We start from the raw sequence: 19,968 nt of genomic DNA, 5'->3' as shown, positions 1-19,968 counted from the left end.
TTTTCATGTGTCATGCCTCAAGAAGGCGTTAGGATATCATATTTTACCTTCTACAGTACTACCACCCCTGGATGATGAGGGAAAACTTGTTTTGATACCGGAGGCTATCATTGATTTTAGGGAGAGGAACTTGAGGAGACATACCATCCGGGAATATTTGGTGAAGTGGAAGGATATGGTGGTAGAGGATGCTACTTGGGAGAGCGAGGAGATTTTATAGCATCCAGAGTTGAGATTGCTTGAGGACAAGCAATTTTAGGGAGGGCGGACTGTGATGTCCCCTTCTAGCTAGAGACATCACTCTAGCTTGTGATTAGCCTATCAGAGACCCTCGTAGGCTAGTAGGATTGGATAGAGGGTCACCTTGGCATGGATATTAAAGTTTAAGTGACTTATTATTTAAATATTGTTATAGTATTATAAAGTTATAAAATAACTTATAATAATAAAGTCACTTTAATATTAAGGTGCAAATATAAGAATTTCTTTTATCCCACATTGGGGAAAAGTAAAGGGGTGCTTGCACAAGGAAAGTATAAATGAACATGAGAGGTTCTCTTATCAGCATCCAATTATTGTCAATTACATTTTGATGAGTTCTTGTGGTGCCAAAGGTTCCTGCATATTGTCTACTTGGTCTTTGGGAACGGAAACTCCCATTGGTCGGCATAACTGAAGTGGTGAAATATCCTCCGAAGGGCTGCAAATTGGAAGGGATTTAGTGCTTAAACAGATTTGAAATTGCTGATGATATGAACAGTGCTGTGAACAGTGACATGGACAGTGTCGCTCTACAGTACCTGCGCTAACAGTGCTCGTGCTACAGTATTTTTGCTTGGTTTCAATCATAATTCTTCATCCCCATCATTGGGCATCACTATTCAGGTTCCTCTTGCAACTATTAGTAATTAGCATTGTCATCTTAGGCATATAATTTGCTGTTGTAAGTGAAAAAAATCAGAATTAGTTTGGTATTGCTGTCGCCATCCTTGTAAGCCAAGAGTCTTGGCATATCTTCATTGTCATATCCTTGGGATTGCATTCATTTGATGGAGTTATAAGTTGCATACCTCATGTTGTAATAATGCTCATAATGATAAGTATTTAGCTTGCATGCTAAGTATTTGTGAAAATGACAGTTGGCTGTAGGTGCACATTTTACATGTAGAATTTCTTATATATGCATTTGAAAAGACCAAAAAGTTGCATTTTGATCTAGTTCTTTCTTAGACATTGTATAGTTAATTTGCAAGCATTTGAACATCATTTGAAACCATTTCAAGAAAAGAAAACAATCAATCTGAAACAAATGACAGCAAATTAGAGGATTCTCAACAAGTGTTTGAGAATATTCCTTGAGCCTTAAATCAACAAGTTAAGGGCATATTAGCAAGCGATATTACATGGTAATGTGGAGAACATAGAAAACTATTTTTTGGGCTTCTAGATTTATGGTCAATTCTTAGTAGCGGTTCTCAACAATGCCACAAGTTCTAGGGTTGATGATTACTAGCCTTTCACAATTAGGACTGTCAATATTAATGGCCAAAGTGCAGATCAACACATCCAAGGCTCAAACACTTCTTAAACTTGACATGAGGGACCTACCCAAGGTATGTGATCCATCCTTTAAGCATCCACCACCCAAACCTTCCACCAAGAATCTATTTTTTGGGCAATGGCACTGGTTACAGTCAACCATACACTTGTTATCAGTTAGCAAAATGGCCTACAATCAATTTAGTTTGACTCATATTGTCCCTGCACATTCTTCTACCACAACACACAAGGTGGACCAGTCTTATGTTTTATAGGATGTTTCTCCATTCTGCTGCCCTCCACAGTCTGATGCATAAAGATATCAGGCTCTCCTAATGCATCAACAAAGGTGCAGACCTTCTCAACAAGCCCTGCAAATTTGACATATGAAACATGCCATGATTACAAGTGTCTCCACCCATTTCTAAAGTTTGCCACTAGTGGAGGAACATTTATTTATCCCACTAGTTACCCTAGGTAGGGTTTCTACCAGTTTGGGAAGAAATTTCAATATCATGATTGATACTCAATAGATTTGAATGAAATAAAAACCAAATTAAAGTAGATTTGAGGCACTTTCATCTCCAAGTGACAAGTACAATCCTTAGCAATAGAATTCGAAGACTGATATGTTAGAAAAATGCGCAAAAATTGGTATGTATATCAAACCAAACTCAATTACAATGCTTCCCAACCATTGGCGTCATGTGAACAAGTTTTATTTGTGCCCGCACAACCAGTTTTGAACTCCCAACCAACCCCAAACTAAAATTTAACAACTTTTCAAAAGTTGTCATGGCAACATTGACAATATTTGAACAAAAATTTTATCTTTTGCTCTGGTGATCCTAGAACTTCACGAAAGGTCCTAGATGATTCTACTGATCCAAAATGACCTTATTTACATTAAACATCACAAAACAACACAAAAACTAAAAAATGGATCCCATAGGCATGAGGGTGCCCTTGCACTTGCTTGTCATGCTCTTGGTCGATTGTTTCATCACAAATTACATTAGTAATGGCCATCTCTAGTTATGGCAGGGTTTGTAGGTGGTCGGGTACTTGTACGGGTACGGTGTCGTCCAACATATGTCTCATGATAGCTTTTAGTCTCTGACTCCACTATGATACTTGCAGTATCATTTGTGACCCTTCTCTCCACCATTGCTTGTTCAATGTGATCATTTGATTCTCAAAGTCTTTTCTTCTCTATTTGGGGTTCAAGATACATTGCCTTCTTGGTTTAAAGACGATGATTGCTTTTACTTCCTCCTCTCTCTTTGATATGTAACATATTTACTCCTTTTTGTTTTGGATATTTGATGTCCTCATGGTTCCCCAAACCACACCGCTTGCACAATAAAGTTATAAACTCCTGTTGTTATGATTTCTTTGGCAGTCCCATGCAACTAACCCCACTCGCTACATTGTTGACATTGTATTGATAGGATGTCCTCTTGAGTTGCACTGTACTTGATTTCATCACTGATTTTTATAACCGCCTAGGATCCATTTTGTTGTTTCATCATAGTAGGATCTCATTGTGTGAAGATTACATGCATTCTTCTTGTCTTCAAATTATCTTGACACTCCTTTATTAAATGACCCATCACCTGACAAATGTCACAAAACATCATTTTAGGACAATTACCTCTCATGTGCCCTTCAATTTTGTGCTTGGTACAACATAGCTCATTACTTTCTTTATTGGTTCCTTTCTCGGCCTTCAGTTATTTCATCTTTCTCATCACGTCTCATAGGGCCTAGACTATTGTTGATTCATCATTGCTACTACCCTTGATATTGTTGTCATCCTGCATCTTCCTCTTCCCTTGGGAGGATGTCTTATTCTCACTCTCAACGTCCATTGCTTGATTGTAGGCATTGGTGTATGAGGGTGGAGGCACAACTTTCATCTTCTTGTGCAAGGAGGGAATCAAGTTTCAACTCCTCAATGAACCATCTCTTCTTCAACTTGTTGATTGGTTTATTCTCCAACTAGCCCAACAATTCCTTGAGCCTATAATTGTAAGCTCGCACACTCGCATTCTTCCCTTGTTTGGTATTATAAATTTTGGCAACAACCTCATTATTGTCTTATAGCAATTTAAACTTAGCCTCAAACGCCCTCTTGAGTGTGTCCTAAGAGGCTATGGATGAAGCATTCAGTTCTGTGAACCAATCAATGGTTGTACCTTCTAGTGTTGCTAGAAATGCTCTCAACAAAGAGTCCTTGTCAATTTTACCATTTTCTACCGATATAGTCTCACACGTCTTCTAGTGCCTCGTAGGAATTTTTGACTTGTTCCCCATGAACTTCGACAATTTATGCTGATCCACATTTGGATTTGTTAGAGGAGGTAATATCTTTCTCACCTAATTTGTTTCTTTTTGTGTGGGACTTGGGTGTACATATTCAACCATTGCATTCTGATGCTTTCCTTGCACTATTAGCCACATGTGCGTCCTCTACACGTCCACATCTAGTGTCTCCAACACCTTGGCTATTTTTCGGCTTTGACTTTGTACTCCTTCTGTTTGATGGTCTTCAGTTCAAATCCTCTAATTCTAGGTTCCCTCAAGATGGAAAGATTCTCAATGCGATAGAGTATGTCTGTTAGTTCAAGATTTCCTTCTTTGCACTCATCGTCTGACGTTTGTATAGATGGCTATGTTGCTTGGTTGGCGTCATTCCTTTCATTAGGTAATGGTAAATCTCTGGTAATTTTTTGTTATCTTCTCTGTTTTCTTTGTTCTACAATTCTTGAAGATCATCCGGTCACTTAGTCCTGAGCACCCTGTGGCCTCTTCTTGCCTTTACTGGGACCCAAGGGCATTAATCACACAATGTTGACCTGATTCCTTTTAAGGCAACAACATGAAAGCTTTACTACTAAAATTGGTTAATTAGATACGTTAAATAATGATACAGATGCTAGCAAGTACTAGAGATAGGAGTAAAATATATCTTTATTCGCTCATGAATTCATTATAGGAAAGAAGACTAGGGATGGTTAACCAAGAGTTACAATTCATTTGCTTATACCCTACTCCCTTCCTTGGCAGCACACAACATATTTAAAGGACCGAACATTGCCAAGAGAAATACAATTGTCAAACAAGCAACACAAGTACCCAAGAGTGACAAACAATGGATAATTAATGCATTGATGAATCACAAATATTATCAAACACAACAAAAGACATTTTACACCGACTAGATATTGCTATTGGCTGTTTGGTGGTGTCGGACCTGCTATTGCTATTTGTATTCCCTATGTGGTTATTGTTGTATTTGAAGAGCGACAACCTTTTTACTCTCCAACTTGTAGTCTTCTTTACCAAATAAGTCTATACATTTCCTGCTCTTCTGGGTACATTGAAAATACAATGTAATTTCATTCAATGTTTTGGGTCACTCAAACTTTTGAGTATATCATCTATTCTAATCAGAAATAAAATGTGGAATTTTCAGCTTAGTTAAATGTTGAAGTTTTGTTGAAATTCCATGTTATAAGTTTGTTATGAGTTTCTTTTATCTGCACCCCATTTGTCATTCCAAAACCATTGCATATACATTCCAAAATAAAAATATAACAGCTAAGACAAAATAGGGCAACATCTTACAGTAGTATTAAAGCCAGGATAGTAGCCCCAAGCATTTACAATATGACTCAAGGGGGGTGTTGTAAATAAGTCACATGCGAACTGATGGCAGGCTTGCTAAGAAGAGCTTTTAGCTTAGTTGATAGAGAACTCCATCGACAAATGGAATGATCAAGTTTGAGTCCTAGCTAGTCCAATTGAGCAACAACTCAACAATGGTATTAGAGCTGTGTAGCGTGCCATCGTTGAGGATACTATATGGCATAGCAGTGATAGGTTGTTAACAATCACCTTTTCCACTACGTTATTACAAAAAATCTACTCCAAATTTATTTGTAGAGAGATCTACCACAGATAATATGCTTGAAAGGAATGCATGAGATCCATTAAAAGGGATATTTCTAAAGTTGTTGGATGCTTTGCTTAGAGGTGATAGGAGGTAGAACAAAGAGCACAACAACAAAATCAGCATTTGGATCTCTTAACAAAATTAATGGTTCATCAAATGGGAGTAAACATTGGAGCAAATAATACTATTAATGTAAATGATTAGTAGAGGCAATAATGGAGGTGATAGTGGAGGCAACAATGAAGAGAACTTAGTTCATGGTGGAAATCAAAATCAACATGCAAGGACCATCAGCTTGAGGCCATGCCTACCTTTATGCGTAGGGCACCAACACAAGGTCACAATGAGCCATAATTAACCTATTTGTAGAAGCATTACTGACATGATTGTGAGAGCAGAGGCTCCAAGTTCTAGGTTGCTATCTTGTTGAGGGACTATGTTTGTGGCCGGATGAAGCATAGACCTCGTACTGGTGGAAGGACACAAGTTGCTATCTCATTGAGGGACTACATTGATGTCAAGATGAAGTATAAACTTCGCACTGGTGGAAGAAAACACAATTATGACTTGTAGAAGAAGGTAGAAGTTGATTGGACGTTATAATGATGGTTCAAGGAGGACTTCAGCTCAAGCTTGGGTTCAGATGCTAGATATTTATTTTCAGCTCAACCCTATGCCAAAGGAAGAGGCCTTTTAGTATGCAACAATACATTTCAATGGCATTGCACATGAGTGGTGGCATCATGGGATAATCTACACGGGATATGATTACATTACTTCTTATTCAAATTTTATAGAGAGGTTGATTAAGAGATTTGATAAAAATATCTAGAGCGAAATTTGAAGGAGTTGACACAATTGAAGCACTGGTGGGTAATAAACAATATCAAGCCCTAATTCCTTACCTCCCTCCTAAACACAATTCTAAGGAGAGCGTGGATTTACTTGTCATAAGGCCCTTGAGACCAACTTATAATAGGTTCCATCAAGGCTTTGGGACCTTGTCCCTATCATGTCTTGAAATTCACCTACTCTCTCATGGATTTCCCCTGCCTTTCCCTATATAACACCAACCTATCACCTCCCGGGGCTATAGCAAGAGATTAAGGAGTAGGCTACAAACATTTTAATTTCTTTGTATTAAAAATATATATTCATATAATGTATAGCCATATGATTCTCATTATTATTATGAGATATATATTTCTATATTAACTTAGTCACTAACATATTTTTCCACACATACACTCACACATATTTACAGTTATGTTTCAGGTTCGCATTGTCTCTATCTTAATTAAACATAAATAGAGATTTCATACCATCTAGTATGATCCTTGAAATCAATTGATCTACTGGTTCAATCAATATTAGTTCTTTTATTATGTATTCCATTCTTTTGTTTCCTTTTTCCTATTATCTATAATTTGAATATGAGATTTACATATACATATTAATTATATACATATTTCTTTCCTCATAATCCTGTCTTAGTGTATCTCATTATCTTTCATGGATTTTATTATCTATTATTAATTGTGTGTGTATATATCTATATACATACATATACATATTTCTTTCCTCATGTTAGTCTGATTGTTCTCATAATCAAGGAATGAAATATTTAAGGAATGAAATATCTTGATTGATTCAGCAGATTCTTCCTATAAGAACAGATAAACATGAAAATCTCTTTTAATTGAACATTCTCTATGTTTACCAGTTGACTCGGTCTCTGTAACCTAGACTAAAGAATGATAAATTTTGGTCACTTAAAGTGCAGTCGTTATAATTATTGGCAGTGGAAAAATTATGTCTTACGATCATATGATTATAATTTATGATTGAAAAGTTTTCTGTATATTGCCTAAGAAATGTCCCCCTTGGAATAACAAATAAAATTAAAAAAAATTATCATTAGCATGCTAATCTTCTATTAGTCACATGACAATCTCCTCAAACATGTTTTAGGCCTTTTGGCATGATTTAATTATACAAGTTGAAGCAATTTTCTTTTAATGATTTCAATTGTTTGAGGAAATGTACTTAATATTGGTATTTATTCATGGCCAATTTGCATTCATGAGTCGATCTATCTCATGTAGTTGAATTTCTTGTTAAAGATTGTCTATTTATGGACTGTCATAATCAACTTTTTCTTAAATAAAATTTTAGATGATTAATTCAAATCACATTTTTTAAAGCATATTTAATTATCCAAGACAATATTAATAAATGGTAATATAATCATAGGAATTGGTTATTTTAGGTTTCTTTGTATCTAAGATTGCATTCAAGGAAAATATGTCAACCTTTAGGATTGCAACTTAGGTTCAGAAAGGTGTTAATGTTCAGTATATTAAAAAGTTAATTGGTGCTTTATTTTACTTATTTTGCTTTTCAGAAAGATGTATCATTTTTCAATAATTTTGGAAGACATGTATTTGGTGATGCTTATGATATAAGAAGTGTCTCTTCATTAACAATTGATGAATTCTTTTTAACACAGGGGATCTGGGTTTTTGACATTGAGTGATGTTTATGAGGTATGGATATAATCTACTTGTTACTTATTTTGATCACTTTATTTCATTTTAATTGAGATTTTTTTGAATTAAGTAGTGAGGGTTCTATTGGGGCCCTCTCTAATATTTTGTCATATTTTTTATTTTTATCAACTGAAATCAAACACATTCCAATTTATAAACTTACAAAAGATTCTAGCAAGAAAACATGGTCAAGGCTCAAGATAATATCACACAATTTTATGGTCGGTAGAAAAAAAAAAAAAACATTAGCAGCCAATGATTACATATATCTATAAACTCCCCATCATGAAGTTCCTCCTAGCCCCCACCCAACTTGCAGCAGCAGCACACTTATTCTAGCTCATGCAGTGCTACCTACTTCACTACTCCTGATTGCTGACCCCAGTTCAATGCCTAGCTAGAACACGAGCTCACAGTGCTGGAAATTTAATGTCATATACAACCTCACAAAATGTGTTCAAACTACTGTTTTCCTAGAAATCAGCTTTGTGTGTGTGCGTGTTGGAAGCTTCAGGGACACCATGGTCATTAGTGATCATTAAGTTTTCTAGGAAATTCCCAAGTTCTTGAGAGTTGAAAATTTTATTTAACCTCCTAGAGAACCTAATGAATTATTATTGTAGGCTTACGTGCCAAGCACAAGTTTGACATGCGTGTTCCCTTTGAAATCACCAAAGTTGTCTTTGTTTACCGTATTGGTAAAGAAATCAACGCATACAGACAATGGAACAGAATAGCAGAATTATATTCGCATATGCCAGACATTGCATTATGCTTCATCAGATGAAAATAATAGAAGATGCTTTACAATGATCCCAGACGGGATATAAATACTATCCACCGAACCTTCCCGAAGGAGTCCGTCGGCCACAATCATTATGTCCGCTACAAACTATTTACCCGTTGGCTACAAAATACAAAACACCGACGACAATCATTCCGTCAGCTACAGAAACACCGCCGGGACCATCCAGTCGGCTGACACCATCCCCCCCAAAAAGAAAAGTCGTCTCCGGACGACAATTACAAAATATCTGAAACAAATTAACAAACAAAATACATTAATAGAGTGACTACAACAAAAAATCTGCTTCTGTCACATCACTTCCACATTCATCCCGTTACATCTGTAGCCTCTGCTAACACAATACTGTCTCCTTAAGCTGACCTTGATAGCCACCCGTGCTGCTTTCTCGGCTTTCAACATTGGGTCCACCGAGCTAAGTGTCGCTGCACTGCCTCCAACTGGATGATTAGCTCCTCCCGAGCTCTCTACGCATCCACCAAGACAGCCTCCCGGCCAACACCTACTCCCAGTGCCTCTGGTACACAGAAAGTCCATGCTTGCAGCAACTTCAACTCTTCTCAACTGGTCAGACTCCCACGACTGATATCCGCAATGACCTCTCGCGGGGTCGAGGGGTAGTGCCCCTCGCCGCCAAGACCAAATTAGCACTTCGCAACCCATACAGAAATGCACAAAACACACCATTTCTGCCATTTTCTGCCGATTCCAAACTCTTTCTGGTAACCACTGCTACGTCCCCTTCCGTGTGGCATCATCTGCTACTCATTTCGAACAACTTGAATCTATCGTCATCTTTTTTTTCTTTTTTCTTTTTAGAGTTTCCTCCGCCCGTTACCCTGCCGAAGAGGCCAACAAAATTATGCCGTAACCAAGCACACCTTTCCCATCGACCTCCGACTTCTGACAAGCAGATAACCACAGGAGGAATCTTGAATCCGACTTCCGCAAATAAGGCAAAAAATTATTCCACGGCAGATCAAACAAGGAGAGACAACCCGCATGGAACTCAGAGTGCGGCAATGAGTTAAAGGAGGGAATCGAACACGAGATTCCGAGCCTGAAAAGCGTGAATAACCCGTGGAAAGAGGACCTTCGGATAGGCTGCCGTGGACAGGTGCTCGCGGAGCACCTCCTGTGGAAGAGGTCTGCGGAACACCTCCCACGGGGCACCTCCCGCGAAAGAGGTCTGCGGAACACCTCTCGCCGACAGGTGCTCGCAGGGCACCTCCTGTAGAGGAGGTCCGCGGAACACCTCCCACGGGGCACCTCTCGCAGAAGAGGTCCGCGGAACACCTCCCGCGGATAGGTGCTTGCGAGGCACCTCCTGCGGAGGAGGTCCGCGGAACACCTCCCGCGGCCAGGTGCCCGAGGAGGCTTTTTTTTTTTTTTTTTCAAAAATTATTATTATTATTTTTTTTTTCTCAATTTATTTTATTTTATTTTATTCAATTATTTTTATTTTTATTTTTTTGACAAAAATAAAATAAAATAGAAAGACAGCACCTCAATTTTGCCTCCAGGCATCGCCATTCTGCAACGACGATGGAGTCAGCTGGCCATTTAGTGACAGCGACGGAGTCTTCCTTGCACCATATATTTGCAATTTAAATCCATTGACTACTGGAGGCACCTCTTGCTCGTCCAATGTCTCCAATTTTATCACCCGATTGTCGCCGACCTCTCGGGTACTGGTAAAGAAATCAATGCATATAGACAATGAAACAGAATAGCAGAATTATATTCGCATATGCCAGACATTGCATTATGCTTCATCAGATGAATAATAGAAGATGCTTTACAAGGATCCCAGACGAGATATAAATACTATCCACCGAACCTTCCCGAAGGAGTCTGTTGGCCACAATCATTATGTCCGCTACAAACTATTTACCCGTCAGCTACAAAATACAAAACATCGACGACAATCATTCCATCGAGTACAGAAACACCACTGGGACCATCTAGTCGGCTGACAATTCTTAAGTATAGAGTTATATTCTTCTGTCATGGCATCTTTCCAGTGTTGATGTTTTATGGCTTCTTTTACATCAGATGGTTCAGATTTGGAAATTTCACTCATTAATGCAATGTAACTTGAGTATATATTAGGACATTTCCTCTCCCTAATGAAATATGAAGGAATGGAATTATTTTCTTCAATTAGCTTTCTGGCCCATAAAGGTCTTTTCCTTTCCTCAGAGGTGTGAGTAATGTCCATAGGTTCAAGTTGTTTATCTTCCTTCATTGGAGACTCCCTCTCATTATCAGGGGTTTGTTCTTCTAGAGTTTCTTCTGAATTTGATTCATCTTTAGATCTTTTGTAAGCCAAATCTTCATCAAATATTACATCTCGACTTAGTTCAATATTCCTTTGTCCAGGGATATAGATGCAATATGCTTTTGAGGTTTCACTATAACCTACAAAGATTCCTTTCTTTCCTGAGGGCTCTAATTTGGTTCTCTTTTCTTTAGGAATATGTACATAGACAGGACAACCAAAAATTCTTAGGTGATTAAGATCAGGTTTCTTCACGGTAAATACTTCTTCAGGGGTCTTAAATTCAAGATAAGAGTGGGGACATCTATTTTGAAGGTAAACAACAGTATTTGAAGCTTCACCCAAAGAAAATTTTCAAGACTTTGATCATGAAGCATTGCTTTGGCAGAATGAACTATAGATTTATTTTTTCTCTCAGCTATTCCATTCTGTTGCGGATTTTAAGGAACATAACACTCCCTCTTGATCCCAACAGTTCTACAATAGTCTATAAACATATCAGAAATGTACTCTTTACCATTGTTTGTTCTTAATACTTTTATTTTCTTTTCAGAAAGGTTTTCCACAATGGCCTTAAACTCTTTAAATTTAGAAAGAATTTTCTCAGATTCTTTACTTTTAAGAAAATAGATCCATGTCTTCCTAGAGAAATCATCCACAAATATGATGTAGTATAGAGACCCTCCTAGAGATGGAACTGACATATGACCACATAAGTCTGAATGAATAAGTTCTAGAATTTCTTTAATTTTTGGTTTGACTATTATGGAATGTAGTTTTGATATTCTTCCCTAGAGCACAACCTTTACAAGTTCCTTCATGATATGGATTAAGCTTAGATATACCTGTTACCATTTTTCCTATAGAAGATAGTCCTCGAAAATGAAGATGACCTAATCTCCTGTGCTAGATTTCATTTTCTTTGAAGGAATCATGAATTAGAGCTGAATGAGAGACAAAGTTAACTTGATAAAGACATCCATGTCTTGAGCCAATTTTGTATGCATTTTTGATGTTAGAGTTCTTAGGCCAAGCTAAGACCTTTCCTTCCATAAATGTAATCCTGAGTCCTTCATCTTCAAGAGCAGAGATAGAAAGGAAGTTTCTTTTTATGCTAGGTACATATAGTACCTTAGTAAGTTCAACCGTTTTCCCTGATTTCAGATGAATGGTACATGTTCCTATTCCCATTACGGGGTAGCTTGTATCATCTCCAATGGTTACTTCATCAAAATAGTCTTCTTGAAGAGAGTCTAACTGCCCTTTAAAACCTGTGATATGTCGAGAGGCTCCACTATCAATTACCCAAGTGCTTGATCTGGTTGATGCTTCACTGGAGAGTGCTAAATAGAAGGCATTATGTTCAGAATTCCCATTAGAGTTTTGAGTGGTTGCAAATGAAGCTTGAGTCTTAACTCTATTAGGACATCTAGATGCTGGATGTCCAAATTTATCACACCTATAACATTGCATTTTGGAGAAGTTAGTGTGCTTTTTCCTTCCTTTGAATTTTCTTTTCTTCTTATTTACTTGAGTAGATAAAGCATGTACTTCTTCTTTTGAGGAGGAAATATTTTGACCTCGGGCTACTTGCATACAGTCAACTTTTAATCGTTCAAATTTAGGTAACTTAGATCGAGAGCATACCCCTTGTCTGAAGGTATCCCATGATGATGGAAGACCTTTTAGAGCCATTATTGTTAACTCCTTTCCATCACAGATGTGTCCTATGGAAGAATGTTGATTTCGAAGATCGGTTATTCTGATGAAGTAATAGGAAATTTTCTCTCCTTTATTCATTTTAATATTTGACATTCTATCTTTTAATGTAATGATCCAAACAATATTGTTTATCTCAAACATATTTTCAAGCGCATTTTACATCTCATGAGCAGTGTCTAGTTCTGAGATTACAGGAAGTAGATGAGTTTTGACACCGTCCACAATAATTTTCATAGCTTTATTGTTATCACTTTCCCATTTTTCTATTTCATCATTTCCTTTAGGTGACGGGTTAGATTTTTCAATAAACTTATTTAAACCATGTTCTTTAAGTATAAGTTTCAGTTGTAGCTTCCAGCCTGCAAAATCTAAATCAACTTCTAGCCTATCCTCAAGTCTCATGCTGTTCACCATTTTATTAACAATATTTGATGCTTCTATAACTTAGAAAATTATAGTCTGATATCAGGATACTTCTTTTAAACCTGCTCCGATACCATGTTAGTGTAACGGATTTAATTCTTATGTTATACTGAATCACTGTTCAAGATCAGAATATGATGATGGACAGAAGATGGTATGAATTATTTCCTCAACTACAAAATACTGGAAGTCGATAACAGAATTCTCCTGCTTTAAGATAACTTGAAGACTTGTTTATATCTGTGTTCACTGTGTATCTTAAAGTAGAGGAGATCGGCAGATATATATGCGGGCAGAATATAGAGGAGTCATGACTAATAGCTGTGACTCATATTTGAGTCACGTCTATTAGACGTGACTATTATTAAGACAAAATTAAACGCAGATTATATTATTGCATTGATGTAATACTCGCGCCCGATAACAAGTATGAACCTAATGCAAGCGCTCAATAACATTTATCGAGATTAATATAAACTGACATCCGAAATAATAAGTCAGTTCTATATTTAATACGATGAACCTCTAAATTAATGTGTATAGATATAAAATCTTTAATTTATATTTAGAATAATAGTATATATATATATATATATATATATATATATATATATATATATATATATATATATATATATATTTATCAAATATCTCATTTATAATATAACATAAGTATAATTATAATAGTTATGAATAACTCTCCAACTAATCTATACATTAACAGTTGATTCTAGCGCCTCCGATAACATTATGCCTGCTACAGTGGCTAAAGCCCTAGACTTTCCTTTGACCAAAACATTTGGTAAATGCTACGCTATGGATTCCAAACAAGTTCCTCTTATAGGACAGATAAAAGATGCTCAAGTGTTTCTGGTTGAATTTCCTGACAAAAGGCTCAAGTTAATCATCCTAGTTGCAGATATTCCTGCTAGCTATGGAATGCTTTTGAGTAGAACTTTTTGTAAAGACTTGGGTGGGGAAGTGAAATTAGATTGGTCTCAATCTACTATTCCTATTGGGGATAAAAACATTGTGCTAAAACCTGAAAACAAAGCCAAATACACAGTCTTGGCATATGAAGACCCTAGATCCCATATCTTGTATAGTGAAACTGATTTTGGTAACTATTTTGTTTCCTCTGAAGAAGTAGCAGGTTGAAAGGAGGTGTTTGAGGAAGGCCTGTGGACTCTGGAGTTTGATTGCAGTTGTGCTTCGATTGGTTTGGGCGCTGGAGTTGTTCTTATCACACCCTTGGGTCAAATCATACCTAAGGCTTTCAAACTTGACTTTGACAACACAAACAATACCGTAGAATACAAAGCTTTACTCTTGGGTATTGAAGAAGCTAAAAGAAAGGGGGTCAAATTCGTAAAAGCTAAAGGAGATGCTAAACTTGTTGTTAAACAAGTACAAAATATCTTTGCTATGAAGAATTCCAGATTGAAACATTACCGAAATAGGGTTTGGGATGAACTTGAGGGTTTTGAGGCATTCTCCATAGAATCTATGACCAGAGAATACAATACTAGAGCAGATTCTTTGGTCGGTTAAGTATCCCTCGTGATTCCTCATTCAAATTTTCAAGATGATGTGTATACAATTGAATTAGTTCATTGCCCTAGTGTGCCTGACAATGCAAACTCTTGGCAAATTTTCGATAATGATGTCAACATAAATGCATTCCTCCAAGGTTTTGCACCTTTTCAATCTCTTCACTTTGATGGTTCACATTCTGGAAAGTCTGAACTTCCTCCAAAACATGTTGATGACCCTGAAGGTAGTCTTGTTTAATTGAAGAGCAACCTCATTCCTTAGGGCCTAGTAACATCGGAGTCACTTTTTGATAGGAGAGATTGTTGTTTCAGTAGGTATGTAAAAGAAACAGAGGAGCTTTCTGGTGAATGTGAAAAGGTGAACAGTTCAGAGGGTAATCCTAAGTTGGTTAACTTAGGTAAATGTTGTAATGAATCAGAAAGAAACAGATTCTTGAAGTTGTTGAAAGAGTTCGGCGATGTCTTCGCCTCGTCCTCTGAAGACTTGAAAGACTTCCGCCAAGGGAAATTCAAACATCAGATTCCCTTAAAACCAGATGATGCCAAAAGCTTAGAAACTATAATCCAAGGATAGCAGACGCAACATTTTAAAGAGGTGGATAAGATGGTGAAGGCACGCATAATTTATCCCATTCATCACTCCACCTGGGTGATGAATATAATCCTTGTCCGGAAGAAAAGTGGTGAGATTAGGATCTGCGTTGACTTCAGAAATTGAATCAAGCTAGTTTGAAGGATAACTTTTCTCTTCCCCACATGGATCATGTTTTGTAGATGGTAGTTGGCTCAGAAATAATATCCATGCTCAATGGTTTTTTTGGATATAACCAAATTAGTGTAGCTTTAGAAGACCAACATGAAACCACCTTTACCACGTCGTGGGGAACCTTCACATACAATAGGATGCCTTTTGGACTCATTAATGTAGGAGCCACTTTTCAAAGGGCGATGAATTCATCTTTCAGACATATGTTGAACAAAATTATCATCATTTACTTGGATGATATGACGGTTTTCTCAAGGAGAAGGAAGAAACATCTGTGTGATCTAAAACTAGTACTTCCAAGGTGCACAGAACATTGTGTCTCCCTGAATCCCAAGAAGTCTACCTTTTGTGTTATTGAAGGAAAGCTCTTGGGTTATCTTGTGTCAAGAGATGGGATTAGGATAGATCCAGAATGGGTTGAAGCTATCCAACAGTTGTGCATCCCATCTAATCGTAATGACATTCCTTCCTTCTTCAATCAGATTAATTTCTTGAGAAAATTTGCGCCTGATTTTGCTGAAACAACCAGGCCCATCACAAATTTTCTTAGTGAGAAGCTGGTTTTCAAGTGGAGCGATGAAGCCATAAAGACATTTGAAGAAGTAGAGGTCACCACAGCCAATGCATCGGTCCTTACATAGATTACAAGAAAGATTTTGTTATCCATTGCCATGCTAGTGAACATATAGTATTTGCAGTACTGTTACAAGAAGATGCAACAGGCTTTGAAGTCCCCATATCCTTTATGAGTGTGCCATTGAAGAATTATGAGTTGAGATACTCACTGGCATAAAAGTAGGCCTTCTTAGTTGTGAAAGCGGTGAAACACTTTAGGTATTATATCTTACATTCACACTCAATAGTGTTTGTTTTGTGTTCAGTCGTAAAAAGTATCCTCACACAACAGGAAGTGTCTGTTAATAACAGAGCTACCTGGGTGTCAAAGGTCCAGCAGTTTGACCTTGAAATGAAACCTACCAAGCTTGTGAGAGGCTAAGGTTTGTGCAAATTAATGGCAAAAAGTAAGGAGAAAGGTACTAAGTTTAACTCGTGTGCATTACTGGTGGGTCTTAAGGATATTTGGTTTTGTGAAATTGCTTATTTTTTTACCTATGGTGAATGTTCTGAGTACCTCTCCAGTAAAGCAAAAAGAAATCGAAGATTGAAAGCTGCCAAATATGTGATTGTCGATGATGTGCTTTATAAGAAAGGTCTAGATGGTTTGTTTCTGAGATGTGTGGATAAAGATCAACAAGTGAAATTACTTCATTCTTTTCATAATGAAGCTTGTGGTGGACATTTCTCATCTACAGTGACATCTTTCAAGATACTGAGGAATGGATTTTATTGGCCCGGGATGTTTGTGGATGCCTGCAGGTGGGTTGGAAAGTGTGAGAAGTGTAAGTTGTTTGATGGTAAACCTAGATTGGCTGCCCTCCCTTTAAAACTAGTAGTTATTGAGGAGCCTTTTAAACAATGGGGTTTAGATTTCATAGGACCTCTCAATCCAACTTCAAGTGTGGGACACACTCATATTTTAACAACTACCGATTACTTCACCAAGTGGGTTGAAGCAATACTTGATAAAAAGACTACTTCTGAAGTGGTGAGTAAATTCTTAATGGAAAACATTCTAGTTAGATTTGGGGTACTAGAGAAACTAATAACTAATAATGGCCAAAAATTCTCAAGAGAGCTTCAGCTGTTCTGCTATGCTAATTGAATTCGTCTTTCTCATTCTTCTGACTATTTTCCTTAGGGAAATGGTCAAGCAGAGTCTTATATAAAAACCTGATTTTAATTATGAAATAGTTAGTGAGTGACAATGCAAGAGATAATTTGGCATAAAAAGTTGTTTGAGGCACTATGGGGAGATTGGACCACTCCTAAGGGGGCAATTGAGATGATACCTTTTGAACTTGCATATGGTGTCAAGGCACAACTACCTCTACCCCTTGAACTAGCCACAACTAGATTACAAAAGGTTATCGAGAATGAAGTTTTCCAAAATTCCTTAGATAAAAGAATTTGTTATCTCACAAAGATTGAAGAAGAGAGAGAAAGGGCGGTTGATCATATAATTATCCATCAGGCGTGGATTAAGAAGATTTTTGACAAAAAGTCCAGACCCAGGAATTTCATGGAGGATAAGGAGTTGGTATGGGATAAAAGGAGAGAACCCAAGGGTGCACATGGAAAATTCGAATCGCTTTGGAATGTTTCTTTCGAAAGTAGTAAAGTCCTTGGAGCAAACTCTTTCAAGCTCAGGTACGTGGATGGCACTGACTTACCCCTGTCTTATAACAAACAAGATTTGAAGCTTTTTTAGCTTTAGTCCTTTTGTTTGTGCTTTGCAATTTTGTTGTGTCTTAGGTCAAGTTCTTTTCTGTTTTGTTAGTAGTTGTGTGAAACCAGAGATGTCTGAATTCCTTTTTAGTACCTTTTTGTTCGAATCCCCAGTTAGAGCCAATTGTTACCCGTGTATGGTCCACCTTTGTTTATTCATGATTATGGTGTTTTAAAGCTTGTTTCTAAGGAAAAGGCCTCCCTTTGAACTCTTCATTTTAAACTCTTGCCAGTTCAACGCTCTTTAATTTTATGTTTCTTGTCGAATAAAACCTTGAACATGAACATTGAACACTTTGTTCAATGTTCAATGTTCAATGTTCAAGAGTTCACGAGTCTTCCTTTGTTGGGTCAGTTTGAGTTGGAGGGTCGTTTGTTCTCACGGATACTTGTGCTCGTTGTTGAAGTTGAACGATGAACTTTCCTGTTGGGAGTTCATGGGTTCACCCGCATTTCTAAATGTTGTCTTGAGAGCATAGTTTCCAACGTATCTTGACTTTTGAACTTGAACATTGGACTATTCTTGTAGTTCAATGGTTCATGTTCGCTTGGTCAAAAAAGCTTATACCATCGGTGCCACGTGTCCAAGTGAGCGGTGGGATGAAAAGTAACTCTTCTTTACCGAGATCTACGAGAAAGATACATATTAATTGGGAATTAATGGTAATGATGGCAAGGCATGTTGCGGTATGTGCGGAGTCTGAATGAGCTTTTAATGATGGAAAGTACTAGTCCTGTGACCAGTCTTGTTAGCTGTTCGCATGCTTTTGATCCAGCTCTTATGTTTTAAAAGAAGTACCTTACTTTCATTCCTTTTTCCATTTCTGTTTTAAGAAAGATTTGTCTAGTCTTGTCTGGAGATACACAAAGGTAGCTTAAGCATTTCTTTTAGCAAAGCTCGCATGCACTTGGAACGGTGAGTCTCTTGCCCTTTGTTATTAGGTGTTATTCCTTTTCCTACATTATTTTAAGGGTTGTGAATTCTTTCCATCTTGTTTTGTTCTGTTTAACTTTCCTGCCATGGCTGCATTTCGTCATAAGTTACCCAATAAGGTTAAAGAGTTTGTCATACGTAGCATCTTGCCTGATATTGAAGACACATTCCTTGCAAAAGAAAACATGGGTAAATTGTTGGCTAGATTTGCAAACCCAAAGCCCGGATCTATAATCCAGAAGGTCTCAGATAGTGGGTTGTTGCAAGCGTCTACTTTCCCTGAAGCTTTCCCGTGCCCTGAATTGGTCTTAACATGCAAAGATAGGTATGGCGTTGTTGAAAAGTGTATCTGTGCCTTTAATGGTGAAGTTCTGGTATATGTTAACCGAATTACTATAATGGGTGCATTGAGGATTCCTGTGCACGAGGTCTATGAGGATTGGACTATCAACTCTTCCTACATGCAATTTTGTATGGATATCACTGAATTTAATAATACAATTGCTAAATGTTGGCTTTTCAAAACCGAGAGAGGAGGTTCCCGTCTTCCACGTCCATTAACCAGATAACATATGATTTCTGAGATTAAAGTTGTCATTACACTACTGAATAGAGTGAAAGGGAACTCACACGGCTTTCATTGGGAGAATTGGATGTACTTTTTCATTCAAACAATCTTGGGAGAAGATAGATTTATCGATTGGACAAAAATCATAACTATTAGGTTTCAAGAAGAACTTTCTCAAGTTTCTGGAATTTCTGGATTTTATGTCTTCCTATTTGTTTTATATCTTGGTTTGTGGCAGAGAATGTAAGGGTTTACCACACTTAGACTGGAATCAAAGCATGCCCATTTATGAATACTATACTCTCTTGCAAAAGAGTAAGAACCCAAAAGGCTTGAAAATAGTTCAAGATACCTTCCTGGCCAAACTGGTGTTTGAACTTCAGGGAAAAGAGAACACAAGAATAATAGAGGAAGTCGTTCAATTGATTGACATTTACGGAAGCTTCTTTACTTAGTTTCAAAAGTTCACCTACCTGAGAGTCGGGGGATATGAGGGAAAACCCCTAAGACTGCCTTGACACCGT

The 19,968-nt window shown here is 37.3% G+C and overlaps 1 protein-coding gene across 6 annotated transcripts in view; it reads left to right on the top strand.

The window, feature by feature from the left end:
- The window catches only part of LOC149566687 (uncharacterized), a 289,371-nt gene that overhangs the window by 118,796 nt on the left and 150,607 nt on the right, over positions 1-19,968 (top strand). For all 6 annotated transcript variants that reach the window (XM_089820000.1, XM_089819997.1, XM_089819995.1 and 3 more), the window contains exon 6: positions 8,007-8,043. In XM_089820000.1, the coding sequence (XP_089676126.1) occupies positions 8,007-8,043 (37 nt within the window). The remainder of the gene's footprint in view (positions 1-8,006; positions 8,044-19,968) is intronic.

Source organism: Cupressus sempervirens, chromosome 3 (assembly GCF_028749045.1).
Source record: "Cupressus sempervirens isolate cs-2001-9-10 chromosome 3, ASM2874904v1, whole genome shotgun sequence".
Taxonomy (NCBI): Eukaryota; Viridiplantae; Streptophyta; class Pinopsida; order Cupressales; family Cupressaceae; genus Cupressus; species Cupressus sempervirens.
This window is presented reverse-complemented; position numbering and strand designations above follow the sequence as displayed.